The sequence below is a fragment of the Euprymna scolopes genome, chromosome 2, assembly GCF_053919585.1.
Source record: "Euprymna scolopes isolate OS-2025 chromosome 2, ASM5391958v1, whole genome shotgun sequence".
NCBI classification, from domain to species: domain Eukaryota; kingdom Metazoa; phylum Mollusca; class Cephalopoda; order Sepiida; family Sepiolidae; genus Euprymna; species Euprymna scolopes.
This window is the reverse complement of record NC_136483.1, coordinates 141,567,716-141,582,463: the sequence shown is the minus strand read 5'-3', so window position 1 is coordinate 141,582,463 and position 14,748 is coordinate 141,567,716. Positions and strand designations below refer to the sequence as shown.

The 14,748-nt window shown below is 33.1% G+C and overlaps 1 protein-coding gene across 3 annotated transcripts in view; it reads left to right on the top strand.

The window, feature by feature from the left end:
* Positions 1-13,394, top strand: part of LOC145296798 (signal peptide peptidase-like 3) — a 344,500-nt gene extending 331,106 nt beyond the window's left edge. For all 3 annotated transcript variants that reach the window (XM_080142870.1, XM_080142879.1, XM_080142889.1), the window contains 4 exons: positions 1,949-1,994; positions 5,379-5,529; positions 9,858-9,967; positions 12,260-13,394. In XM_080142870.1, coding sequence (XP_079998996.1) covers positions 1,949-1,994; positions 5,379-5,529; positions 9,858-9,967; positions 12,260-12,325 — 373 coding nt within the window. In that variant the 3' untranslated portion in view covers positions 12,326-13,394. The remainder of the gene's footprint in view (positions 1-1,948; positions 1,995-5,378; positions 5,530-9,857; positions 9,968-12,259) is intronic.
* Positions 13,395-14,748: the final 1,354 nt, after the last annotated feature.

Here is a 14,748-nt window from a genome sequence, read left to right as displayed (position 1 = left end):
AAACTTGTTATATTCTTCAATTTAAAATATGAGTGATTTTCCCTCGACTGAATTTTTTTTTTTTTTGCCAGAATTTAAGAATGTTTCCATATTACCAGTTGTCTGAACTGTTACATAATTTTTAAAGTATACTGTAACAAAGTATGTTATTAAAGTATTAATAACATGATACAACAATAACAAATAAAAATTTGCTAGTCAGAATTGAAGTTTGATATGTCAGCTTAAATACTATTTGCATCCAATTCTTAAGATCTCACAAGATAACTTTATATGTTAGATTTTCTATTATATATAAATTCTTTTTCTCCACCTTTTTTTTTTTAATTACTCTTGGGTTATCACTTATTAATGACCAAGAGCCAATTGTCAGTCGAAAGTTGAAGAATATTATGGGAGTAGTAAAATTAATCAGTACAGTGAATTAAGTTTGGAATGTTTATGATAAATATTTGATAACATTGTTGTAGTTTACAGAAAAGCAGTACTGTAGTAACTAGCTAATATTGACATAGCATAAATAGGCACCATATAAACTTACTAGTTTATTTAAAACTAGTTCAGTGTTTTTATTTGCAATTTTTGTTTTAGTTTTTAAACTATGCATTTTTTTCCAAAATATTTTTTCTCACCAAAGGTATTGATGAATATGGGGTTATGTCACTTTTTTCAAGATGGAGTCTGTAAGGATATAATTCTGACCTGGTCAACATATTTTCTGAAAGGAACTAAATCAAATTAAATTTTGTTATTCTTAATGTTGTAAAAGCTGACCAAAAGAACTGACAAACAAGAATCAAATATTGATTTTGTAGGAAGAAAGCTATTATTGATAAAGAAATGATAAAGAGATTGGCTTTACTTTATGTATTAGATATTAAAGATATTAACATGAATTATTTAGTTAAAGTATTGCAATAAAGTACTAATATTTGACATTCTTTTACATTTTTAATGCAAGGACCTTTTATTGGCCTGCAGTGACCTTGAAAAATGGAATTTTTTATATTTCACACCGTAATATGAAGTTCTGCTTTTGAAGAACATCACAGAAAAGGCTTCTTCCTACAATGTTCTCAAGTGGTAGAATAATAAAACAGTCTTCACTTATGGAAGATGTGCCTCTTTGCCGCTTTACTGAAACCACACAATGCTTTTCAAAATTCTGTTTTGATCAAGAAAAGTAGCAAAGGGTCAAGAGTTGCTCCCCTTTAAACACTTTTCTCTAGCTCGAATGGGTTCTAACAAGGATGTCAAACTAAATATCAGTAAATAAGTATTACTACTTTATTGTAGTACCATTATCAAATAAAATATATGAAGAAAAATCATTGAATATTTTTAAGTCAGACTACTATAACATTACATCTAGCTATTCTATATTTGATTTTGCCTAACTATTGAGTTATGAAAAGTTTTGTCTGTGTTAACTTTGAAAAAGAAAGAAACCCCAATCAATTTTATCAATGCCGTACTATATCCGAAAGAGAAACTTCATAATAAAAATTGCTAATTTTTGTTGGATAATCATTTATGTCCATTAGCCAATCAAATTGTTGCATTTGTTACAAATAAGGAAAATGCTAATGGTTGTCTATATCTCATCGCTAGATAAGTAAAAATGATTCCTTAATACTAACTTTACCTAGTTGGCATTAATTTTTCTTTTTTTTTTTTCTTTTAATTATGGTTTATGTTTTATGTAATCTTTTGGAATTAATACAAGAAAAAGATGAAAAAACTTTAGGCTGTTCCATCTTTCCTTTAATGGATTGTTAGTATTTGTCTTCACCTTTCTTAAGTAAATAAGATGGATTTGTTTTGTCTTGCTGTGGATATGGAGTATTTTTGTGTTCAAATTCTTAAAACATTCAGTATGTGATTATTCGTAGAAACTTTCTTCCTGTTTATTAAATCTTGTTAATTTCCACCTTTTTTTGTCTTCCAGTATGCAGAATAGCAGTCATTTCTCCATGCTGGGACTCGGGGATATTGTAAGTTGTGCAAATATTCAAATGTTTTTTTCCAGAAATTCTATAAAATATTGTAAAAACATCTATTTAAATATAGAAAAAAAAAAAAAAAAAAAAGGTACAAAACTCTATTTAAAAAAAAGAAAAGAAAAGAAATATTTACTACAGATACTATAATCTTTTCTGTCACCTTATATTATTATTATTGTTCCTTTTTGTAAATTTTATATCTTCTGTTTGAAATGTTAATTCTAACTTGCAAAACCAAGTTATAGGTATTCAAGAGAGAAAACTCATGAATTTAACGACGTTATTAAGAGTGCTCAATAAAAGAGGAGCAAAATATATTTCTATTGATATAAACAAATTTATATGGTCGCAACACTGGACATGCTAATGTTTCAGACAGATGGTTGGTTAAAGCCAGAAGTCCTCGTCAAGCAACTTAAAAAAAAAAAATTGTTTTCCACAGAAGAAAGCTAGTTCTTAAAAAAAAATAAAGAAAAAATGTTTTAAAATTTACCACTAATTGTAATAGCCTTTAATACAATACTATACAGCACACACAATGCTTCAAACTACACTATCCTTATATATGTACATTAGCAAAAAAAAAATTACCTGCTTTCTGGGAAGCAATTAATATAGCTGTAACCTTTTTTTATCGAAAAACAAATAAAAAAAAAAATATATATTTTTTTTGTTTTTGTAAGCCAATACATTATTTTAAACATTTAAAATTAACTTAGTTTCAGGAATATATATCTTCATCAGTCAAATAAAGTTTGTGTTCTTTCTTTTTACTTGTGTTTGCATAAGTGTTATTCTCTTTACCTTTCACACATGTGATCAATGACTACTACCATTTTTTTAAACAGCAAAATCAATGTCTGTTTTATTTTTAACAAAACTCTGTAGCAACAAAAACGAAACAACTTTTTAGGCAACTTTTTCACTTTTAACCAATTAGCACAACAAATTTGTATACTGCATATATATTATATCACTAATATAATCATTATCGGGTTGGCAAAGTTCTTGTGGTTTTTAACTTTTAAATTCAGATGAACATATCTCTGCTCAAACAAAAAATTATTCATCAAAATAAGCACCATCAGAATCAACACATTTTTGCCAATGCAAAACAAGTGTATTTATGCCAGTAACATAAAAATCTTGCGTTCTGGTGGCAAGGAAGTCGCTTTTGATATTGGTTAGGTTTTTGAAGAATTTCTATTGCAGAAAGTTATCGAGATGCTTCTAAAAGAGTGAGTCGTTATCTGAGAATATGCAACGAGTATGGTAGATGAGGCAGTTTCGTAGCCCAATTTGCTCAACTTTTGCAGAGTCAGTTTAGCAACATGTGGTAGGGCATTGTCGTGGAGGAGAATTGGGACTAATGCTGGGTACTATTGTTGAAGTTTCTGATGCATTTCGTCCATTTGTCGACAGTACTTACTGCCATAATGGTTTCACCTGCATTTAAAAAACTCATGGATGAGTCCACTCACAAACCACCAGTCAGTATGACTTTTGGTGCAACTCTGGCTTTGGAAAGTGTTATGGAGTTTTGTCGGCGTCTAACCACTGAGCTGAGCATCACCAATTGTCGTAAAGAACTCGCTTTTCATTGCAAGTCTTAGTCAGGTCGGAGAACGGGTTGTTCTTGTTGCATAAAAGAAAGGAAAAACATAAGTGTTTCTTTTGGTTGCTGTTCAATTCATGAGGCACCCATTTATCAATTTTTTTTTTTTTTTTTTTTCCAATTTCAAGTGGTTGGAAATCGTATATGTTATGTCTAATTAACAAACAAGTTCTGGAACAGTTGTGTGTGGATTGGCTTTAACTCTTAATTGACCATTGTCAACATCTGATGGCCATCCACTAGGTTTATTCATGTTCAAGACTTTCATCTCTGCCACAAAATTTCTTAAACCATCATTGTGCTGTGCGTTCAGTAGTGGTTCCTGGACCAAGCGCATCATTGATATCACAAGCTGTTTCAGCGGCCTTTCAGCCTAGCTGGAATAAGAAAATTGTGCAAATTTATTTTTTTTCTATCTTGTATTCAACGTTCAGAAAAGAAGACATAATTGTTTTAAAACGATTGTAATTCAAACGATTAGATAGTGAAAAATGCTCTTTAAAATGATATATAAAGTAAAGGTATTATAACGAAAACTTGTTTGAAAATACATCATTTTAAATAAAAATTAAAAATTCCTCAAGAACTTTCTTCTCAACCTAATATATTAGTAGCAGGTCACATGGCATTGTCTATTCATAAAATATGTTTAAATATGATATTTTACTTTAGGCATATTTATTATCATAGAGACAATTCTCTACTGATTATTATATTGTATCCAATATATAGTAGTGATTTCAAAAGTTGAAATAACTTGTATGCCATGCTGATGGCATACAAGTTACAAAAAAAATGTACCTCTCCAGTATTATTCATTACCATCTGAGTTAAGTCCATACGCATATAAAAATTTAAAAAATAATGTTGGTAAAGGTATAAATGTATATTTGCACATGTGTAGAAGTAGCATGTTTAATTGACTCGCGCTTGCAAAGTTCCATGTTTTTTTTTTTTTTTTGTTTTTGTTTTTTTTCTCAATCTTAACCCCTTTGCAGTTATTTTTATAGACTAACAACCAAACTGAATTTGTTCCACAGGTCAAAATCCAAGTCTGTAGACCAAAAATTAACAGTAATTTGATAGACCATTCTGCACACACAAGCTGATATAACAATGAAATTGTCACCCTTGAAAAGACATGATTCCATTTTCGTTTGATAAGAACCATTTTTTTTTTTTTTTTTCTTGCAAACCATCTACTAGTTCGTCAGATGTGTACAAATCTCTAGCGATAGTCGCTTTCTATCATGTCTGAAAGCGACACAATGTTCAACGAGCGAGATTGAAGAGGCACTGTTGTATAACTCGTGCTCTCTACCGATCCAAGTTATGACAGCAGGTCCATTGCCAGCACCCTCAAAATGCAAATCTAAACGGCTCAACGCTTGAGGGCACAGCTCAATGAAGTTTCTGGCCATGGTTATGGTCTTTGGTATGGTTTCAAGTCAGAACCACATCATGCCACCTCTCATCTTTGAAGTCGGCTTGAAAGTCAGCACCAAAGTGTATCTGGATGTGCTGAACAATGTGGTGATCCCCTGGTGCAGTCAGGTGGCCACTGGCAGACCCTGGGGGTGGCAGCAGGACTCAGCGCTGGCCCACAAGTTCAGAGACCTAGGAGTGGTGCAACTTTGTATTCTTCTTTCGCCTTTGCCACTCATCCAATATTTTTGTGAAAAATAAAAAAGTTTATTCTTTCTTCCCATTTTTATTTTTTCACATTAAACGTCTTTGTGCTTTTATTTCTTTTTCCTCAGGTGATGCCGGGTCTGCTGCTCTGCTTTGTGCTAAGGTACGACGCCTACAAGAAGTCCCAGCTTAACAGCATTGAGGCAGGAATTCCTCAACCAATCAACACCATTCAGAAGATCACATATTTTCATTGCTCTTTAATAGGATATTTTTTAGGTAAGTAATTTTTCATTCTCTCATTTATTCAATAATATAATTTTAGCGGCTTCATGGCATGTTTATTAGGGCAAAGTTTACCTTCATCAACTTGTAAAACAGAAATATTTTTTCTAAGCGAAACTGGAATAGGGCCAACCACCTCCCTAGATGAGTTCATAATTAATGAATACTCTAACTTAACATCTAAATCTGACTCCCAAGATCGCCATGGGCATGGAATATGTGCCTACATTAAAGATGGCTTCCCGTGTGGCTGGGATATCTCCAGAGAAGACCCTAATTTACCTTATATGTGCTTCCAGGTTGCACTTGCTTACACCACCGCATTTATATTTGCCCTCTATCGCCCCCACAACAGCGGAGTTACTATCTTTGAGTATATCTGAGAAAATTGACCACACCCTGTCTGCTCATCCTGTGGCTGACATTCACATTTGCGGTGACTTCAATGTCCACAATGTGGAATGGCTGAGCCACTCAGATAAGACTGATGGGGGAGATTCTGTCATGATTTTGCCATTGCCTATGACCTCACTCGGATTGTTCGCGAGCCCACCCGTGTGCCCGATATTACCGGTCAATATGCAAGCCTTCTAGACCTTTTTCTCTCCACTTCCCCTGAGCTATGCTCATGTGCCGTTCTATCTCCTATGGGATTCTCCAACCACTCCGTTGTATCAGTTAAGATAAAAATGAAATATAATAAGTCTACAGATGTACCTCTCCACCGTACTGTATACCGATACTCTATGGCTGACTGGGATAGCTTCCATACATTCATATCTGATCTACCTCTCCATTCCATGTTTAAAAAGGATGTGTCCTCTGTAGTATCAGATTTCACCGACTGGTTAATTGTAGGCATAAACCAATTCATACCATCCAAAAAATTCCAACAAAAACCTAACAGCCAGCCATGGTTCTCCCCTGAATGTGCTGCTGCCATTGCACACAGAAATCACTTTTTCCATAGCTACCAACGTAATAGATGCACTGAGACTAAAGCTGCTTTCAGGACCGCCAGCAATCACTGTAAAAGAGTAATAAAAAATGCAAGAGAGTTATATGCTCAATCCGTTAAATCCAAAGGAGCTGAGCAGCGGCTTGGTTCCCACCAGTTCTGGCAAATATAAATAGGATCCTGAACAGAATCGTGTGTTCTATCCCAACGATTATCAATGGTCCAGAGGTCATCTTGTCAGCATCCGACAAGGCCAAACTATTTGCCAACAACTTTGCAGCTAATTCTACCCTATGTGACGAAGGCCATCAACTCTCCGTATTTCCTCCTACAACACACAACACGCTAGGTAACATACAAATATCTGTGCGTGAGGTCGCCAAGCTAATCAAAAACCTTGATTCCAGTAAAACAACTGGCCCTGACGGTATTCCAATTATAGTGTTAAAAAAGCTACAACCAGAACTTGCCCCCATACTTACGAAACTGCTTAAGCGTTGCCTTAAGGAGAAGTGCTTTCCAACACCCTGGAAAACCTCATCAGTATGCCCTGTATTTAAGAATTAAGGTGATTAGTCATCTCCCTCTCAATACAGACCAATAAGTCTCTTAAGTGTCATGAGTAAGTTGCTGGAATCCATATTAAATAGAGAAATAGTCAACCACCTCAGCAGAAATAACCTTCTTAGTGACTCGCAATATGGTTTCCGTTCTGCTAGATCTACAGCAGACGTGTTAACAGTTATATCACATAGAATTAGTGAATCTCCTGACAAAGGCTTCATTTCTAGGGCAATTGCTCTTGGCATATCAAAGGCTTTCGACAAGGTATGGCATAAAGGCTTACTACACAAGATTTCCAGCTACGGTATAACTGGAAATGTTTTCTCTATCATTAAATCATTTCTCTCTGATAGGCTCATAAGAGTAGTGGTTGATGGGCAGAAATCAGAGGCCCACAGTATTAATGCTGGAGTCCCTCAGGGGTCTATCCTGGGCCCAACTCTCTTCTTGATCTACATCAAGATCTCCCAAAACACATACTAAAATCATTCATTGACATCTATGCTGATGACACGACTATATATGGCAACACATCAAAGGCCGTAAATGACAACATTCTCTCTGATTCTCTCTCCTCAGATCTTGAGCACATGGTTTAGTGGGGGAAGAGGTGGCTGGTTACCTTTAATGCATCTAAGACCAAGCGCCTATCATTACATCATAAACGCTCTGATCCCCATCTGGTATCAATTGAAATGAATGGCTCTCATGTAGAGGAGGCCCTATGTTTTGATAAGCTTCTGGGTTTGACCTTTACTCCTGATCTGAAATGGAACACATACATCAAGTCTGTGGCCAAGGTCGCTGTGAAAATGATGGGATCCTTCTATCGCTCTAGAAGATACCTCACTAATGATGCAATTCTCTATATAAAAGCCAAATACATCCAAGAATGGAGTACTGCTGCCACATCTGGGCAGGAGCTGCTAAAAACAGCCTATCCTGCCTTGACAGAGTACAAAATAGACTTCGTGGCTTGGTGGGGGATGCCCTTTTTTCTTCCCTGCAACCTCTTTCCCTCAGAAGAGACGTTGCAAGCCTGTCTTTGTTTTATCATTATTTCCATGGCAAGTGCTCGTCTAAGCTCCATTCTCTGTTCCCCCCTCGCCAATTTTTCATGAAAAACACCTGACTAGCTGAAACCACTGTCAATAATTTTCCCCACTCTTTATCTGTGCCTAAATCAAAACGTAGATTCCATGAACAAAGCTTCTTTCTTAGAACTACACGACTGTGGAACTCTCTGCCGCTTGCCTGTCGCCTCCCCCCTGAATTCAACTTGGGTGTCTCCAAGTCCAACACAAATTCCTGATGAACTGTCCCCTTAAGTAATGACACCTTATCAAATCCCCAATACTAACTATTACTACGATACTATCCCATTAATTACTGTACACACAATAACCCTTATCCCCGAGTGGCTCCTGGGCCTTGATAAGTGGTGACCCCCATGTAAAAAAAAAAAAAAAAAAAAAAAAACATTCAAGTCTGATTCCTGTTTTTTTTTTTTTTTTTTTTTTTTTTACATGGAGTTCACCACTTATCAAGGCCCAATGGCCACTCAGGGATAAGGGTTATTGTGTGTACAGTAATCAAAGGGATAGTGTAGCAATAGTATTGGAGAATTGGTAAGGTGTCATTACTTGGGGGGGGGGCGGTTCATCAAGAATTTGTTTGTGTTGGACTTGAAGACATCCAGGTTGAAGTCGGGAGGGAAACAGGCAAGCGGAACAGTTCCACAGGCGTGCAGTTCTAAAAAAGAAGCTTTGTTAGAATTTATGTCTGTTATCAAAATGGCACGATCCTACCTACAATGCATTAAACTGAGAAAATTCCTGTTCTCATTGTAAAGGTTTCCATTATAAATTGCATTGCACTATGACGTCTCAACTACTACAGTCGCATGCTCGAAAATTTCTCACATTGATGTTGATTACCCAAAGTTGTGTGTTAGCTGCTTAAGAAAGTGGGTGCTTTTTCATTATGAGAGCAAAAATCGAAATATTGAATTTCAAGTAAAACCAAGTAGTTTTAGTAGTTGTACCTTCTTAATTGTCATGTCATAGTAATGAACATATCCAAAAATTACTGAAAAACAATAAGGTAAAAAATTAATTATTAATGAAAACAGTTTTTGAAGACAATTAGCAAAAATTGAGTTTTGCTCAATTGGCCCAAAATTTCAGAACATAATTACCTCCCTTATTACGAGTGGAACTTTTTTTTTTTTTTTTTTTTTTAGCAAAACTCGATTTTTGCTAATTGTCTTTGAAAACTGCTTCTATCAAAAATTAATTTTCTACCTTATTGTTTTGTGTAATTTTTGGATATTTTCATTACTATGACATGACAATTTTGGCTTTACTTACAATTCAATATTTAAAATTTTACTCTAATCACGAAGAAGCACCAGAGAGTGTGCACAAAAACAAATGAAGACGATATTTAAATGCTGAATCATGATAAAATCTTAAGTTTTCAAAAGATTTTTCACATATCAAATCAGTAAATATGAGACTTACTGCTAGAATATAAAATAGAATGTGAAATATCCAGAATAGGGGAACATCTAATAATTTTAAGAAAATCCTCTCCTTTTTCAAAAATTGAATACAAACGTGAAACCATCAATCACAATGTAATATCTTGATTCTGCAAAATGTTTTTTTTCTCTGCTCGACAGATTCACTTTTGTTTTTGTTTTTTTTGTTTTTAATTATTTTTTTTCTCATTTAAAAAAAAATTTTTTTCTCATTTTAATGATCGTACAAACCATTTTCTTGAATTTGTTTTTGTTTAGGTCTGTTGACTGCCACCGTTTCCTCGGAAGTTTTCAAAGCTGCTCAACCAGCCCTTCTCTACTTGGTTCCTTTCACGTTGCTTCCTTTACTCACAATGGCTTATCTTAAGGTATGATGATTAACCCCCTCTTGTCCATGTGTGTGCCTTCATTCATTTCAGAATGAAACAAAACTGTAAAATTGTTTTCATGCTAGATCAGGGGAAACTAACCACTAAATGAATTGCATGCATGGATTTCTTGTATGAAACAATCGAGCTGATTGCTATTTGAACAATGAAAAGAATATGCTGTTGTCCTAGCCCTACTTGTTATACACATTGTTTAAATTTCATGAAAATTGGAAAAATGTATTCAAAGTTTTAAGGTTTTTGTCCCTATGTATCACAAAGTGAGAGTGGGGTCACATAAAATTTTATGCATATGATTTAAATTTCCTAAAAGTACATATATTTGAAGTTTTAAGTGAAGTGATGCTCTAATTGACTACTTAGTGATGCCCATAGAGATTTCGAAACACTTTTCCATTGTCTTCTCCAGTAAATTTTACAGATAAATATACTTTAGGATTTTATGCAGATTCTCTGACTTTGTGCTGGTAACACACACACACACACACACACGGACACCAGGCTTTATTTAAAGAAATTATTTCAAGCAAATGAGAAAAGCTCTAAAATCTTTTGGATGAAAATAATCATTATAAAAGCAGATCTTCAATTTTGTAACAATACCTAATACAATCTATCAGATAGATAAATCTCAGAAAAATAAAATTCATTTGTTTTCCAAGTGGAATTAGATAAAGTTAAAGAATCCTAGATATTCATATATTGGAAAGATCTTAATTGGAGAAAATGATTACGCTAGCATATGTTAGGCAAAACATGGTATACACACGCTAAAACATCTTCGCTGAATGTATTGATCTGACCCTTGATAAGAGACTACTTTTATAATACAAACAATCTGGAGAAACTGGTAGAAAAATAAACTTATAGCATAACGTTCTTCCCAAAGGTTTGTGGGAACATTAACGCAAACTGGAAAAATGAAATGAATTTGTTTTTTTTGCTTCCAATTAAAGGAAATAACCCTGTATAGATGAATAGTTATGCCCCTTATTTTTTTAAAAATAGCAATCATTTCAGGTACTTATGCTGAATAGATTGAATTATAATCTACATATACCAAACAGATTGCATAAACCGTTGAAAAGTGTCGGACAAAAGTTTTTTTTGTTTTTCTCCAAAAACACTGACCAAAGTTTGCAATGAAAACAATATTTTTGTTATGTAAATAAAAATAAATAAAATTCAAAGATTTTAATAAACTCTAAGTAAATTAAAAGGGGGGGGGAGTTAAAATCAAAAGGAAAAAAAAAGGTTATGGTTAGGTTGTGCTTGTGTTAAGGTTAGGTTTTGTTTCCATTTCTGATAAAATGCAGTATTTCCTTCTGGACATTGCAATGTCTGTTCCAACTTATTCAAGATTCATGGTGACAACTTTAACCAGTTTTCATAAATTTATTGAAATTTTTGCAATATTTTTATTGTTTGCCAATTGTTGGCGGCTACGATTTTCATTTTGGAACTTTCTAGCAGTTTACATAACCTGTCAAGATTATGCCAATAATGAGTCTTTATTATGCATACGTACCCCACTTGAAAAAATAAATCTGACTCCAACAAAGTATTTTCTGGAAGAAATTAAATTGAAGTATATTTAATATATTGCAACGATCCACAAGAAATCTTTGTAAACAAAATCAAATTTTGTAGCAAGAAAGTTATTAGTGACAAAAAATAATTAAATGGCTGATTATACTTTATCTTTTCAGAATACGTTTATCTTTTCAGAATACGTTTATCTTTTCAGAATACGTTTATCTTTTCAGAATACGTTTATCTTTTCAGAATACGTTTATCTTTTCAGAATACGTTTATCTTTTCAGAATACGTTTATCTTTTCAGAATACGTTTAAAATTTCAGAATGAGTTTAAAATTTCAGAATGAGTTTAAAATTTCAGAATGAGTTTAAAATTTCAGAATGAGTTTAAAATTTCAGAATGAGTTTAAAATTTCAGAATGAGTTTAAAATTTCAGAATGAGTTTAAAATTTCAGAATGAGTTTAAAATTTCAGAATGAGTTTAAAATTTCAGAATGAGTTTAAAATTTCAGAATGAGTTTAAAATTTCAGAATGAGTTTAAAATTTCAGAATGAGTTTAAAATTTCAGAATGAGTTTAAAATTTCAGAATGAGTTTAAAATTTCAGAATGAGTTTAAAATTTCAGAATGAGTTTATATTAGATAGAAAATAATAAAAATGTTAATTATGTAATATTTTAAAATTGGACAAAGTATTAAATTTGACTTATTTTGTCTTTGTTAAAATTTCAGGGCGACCTGCGTCGCATGTGGAATGAGCCGTTCATAAACAACCAACCTGCTAAACTGGAGGTATAACTCTCGAGCCGCCCACTCTTGACTAACTGGGTACTGAGTTAGCATCAATGACCTCAACACCTGATCCCCAGTGGGGATGATGGCCTATTGCCAACAATCTGGAAATGATAACAGCACAAATGAGACGAGAAACCACCTTGGATTTTCTGTCAAGGAAATGGACGCCCCCCTCCCTTTTTTTTTTTACTTTTTTATTTTAAGTAAAAAAAGAAAACTTAATTTAATATAGAGAGTAATAAAATTGATGAAAAAAAATTGACTAAAGGAATACAAAAGGAGTTATCTCCCCATGGCCAAGGAAACCTACATGAATCATTTTCTAACAAGATTGTGCAGAAAGGAACCATTAAACGTGGTAGAAATAAAAGATCATTGTTTGTGTAACTGACACAACCACAACCACAAATACCATTTCTTGAATGGCAATAATCAATTAAAAACAGAGAGAGAAAGAGAGAGGGTGACTATGTCTTCGCTTTCATCAATTATCCAAAAGAAATCTTTTTTGGTAGAATCTGAGAGAAAGACAGATGCACACATGCATACATACACACACACTTTTCTAACTTGTTGCTATCACATATTTCTCAACCCTTTTATATTCACAAGGCCAGTTGATCCAAATTTACCAAATTTATATCTACCTGATAACCTTTAAAACCTTGCTTGCTTGTCAGAAGTGGGTATAATTTTTATTATTGGGTTCTGAGGAACGAATAACACATGCTGATATTCCCTAATTTACTCCCCCCCACTTCCTTTTCCTCCTCCTCTTTTGGTATGTTCTTAAATGAGCTCTCAAGCCCCCCTCCCTTATCACAATAACTTTTTCATCAAACTCTTATCTTTTTTTTGTAAATCTTTAGTAAAAAAAAAAAAAAAAGTCAAAATAACCATCTCCTTTTCCCTCCTACACATTTTCCCACCGATCATTTTTTTTATTATTTATAGATTCCCTCCCCCCAAAAAAGGTCAACCATATTTTTTACAATTTTAAAAACAAAAAAGTGTCACAGAATAAAAACAAGAGAAACAAAACAATTCGTTATAAAGACATTTTTAATATAAAGTAATTTCTTGTCAACTTTCTCCATCTTTTATTTATAAAACACATCACTTTTAACTGTGATCTCGTTATCCTCACTTGTGTGCATCAGTTAAAATTTTTTTTATTTACAATCGCCCCATCATGAAAAACAGCATCTTATTATTTTTTTAAATTCCAATTTCTGGAGTAAATACTCCAATAGTGATAAATACTTAAAATGCTGATGCATTCTGTTTTTTCATTTAAAATTTTACAGAGATCCCTTATCAGAGTGTCGCCATCTTTTTTTTTATGTGGGTACAAAAAAAAATGTATGGCAGCTCAAAATGCTGAAGCGTTTAGGTGCATGAGGTATTGGAAATAAGGTTTACAAAAGTGCCCATAACGTCACAAATAGTGACTGTTTTGTGCTGTCATAGCCATGAATAACCTTGCGATCAATGAAATGTTATGTAAAATTTAAAATGAACAAAAAAAAACTCTTGTTATTGAGACGCACAGAACGTTTATGACTATTAAAAACTAATGCACTTTTTTTTTTTTTTTCCATGGCAGACTGATTTTAAAGCAATACTTTAGTAGGGAGGTGGGTGGGGGGGGTCAAATAGATTTTTCAAACATCACAATATTTCCTTTGCATTTTGTGGTCTTAAAATTTGAATCTTCCTAACAAATTTCTTTGAAAAGAATTCTATAATTATTTTAGTTAAGTAAAGTTTTGTAAAATCAATAATTGAATGGGTAGTATTCATAAATTAAAATTTTTTTTTTTTTTTTTTAATCTGTGACAAAGAAACATTTTATGAAATGTTAATGTTAGATTTATGATTATCCGGCTTTGATGCCGGTGATATCAAATAAGACCAAATTTTAGATAATAAGCCCTGGAAAAATATAAAATGAATGAATAGAAATCTGAAAAAAAAAAAAAAGTATTTAATACATAAACAATATGTAGAGCTGATGTAAATTCAAATAACACCAGACGAGAATCTTTAAGCAAACTAAAGGCATCCAAGTGGGAAAATTCTGGTTATTTCTTGAAATATTTTTTGTGGGGGATATTCCCAGTATCTAATTTAATAGTGTTCAATACGTTAGTAGAGCTATTGATAATAATAATAAAATAATGGTGATTGGTTACATAGATGCAACCTTGTTTTGATTATAGATTTCATTAGATCATTAACTTGGTGATTGCAATCTGAATAAATGGTTGAATGAGATCTACACTCAAAACATGATGGCATTTGCAATTTACCAAATTTCATTATCATATTGATTGAACAAATAATCTGAAAGATATTTCAATGGGAGTTCTTAGTGATCTGCTGGCTTTATCACTTCTTTCAGTATTTTGAACATCGGCTCAACC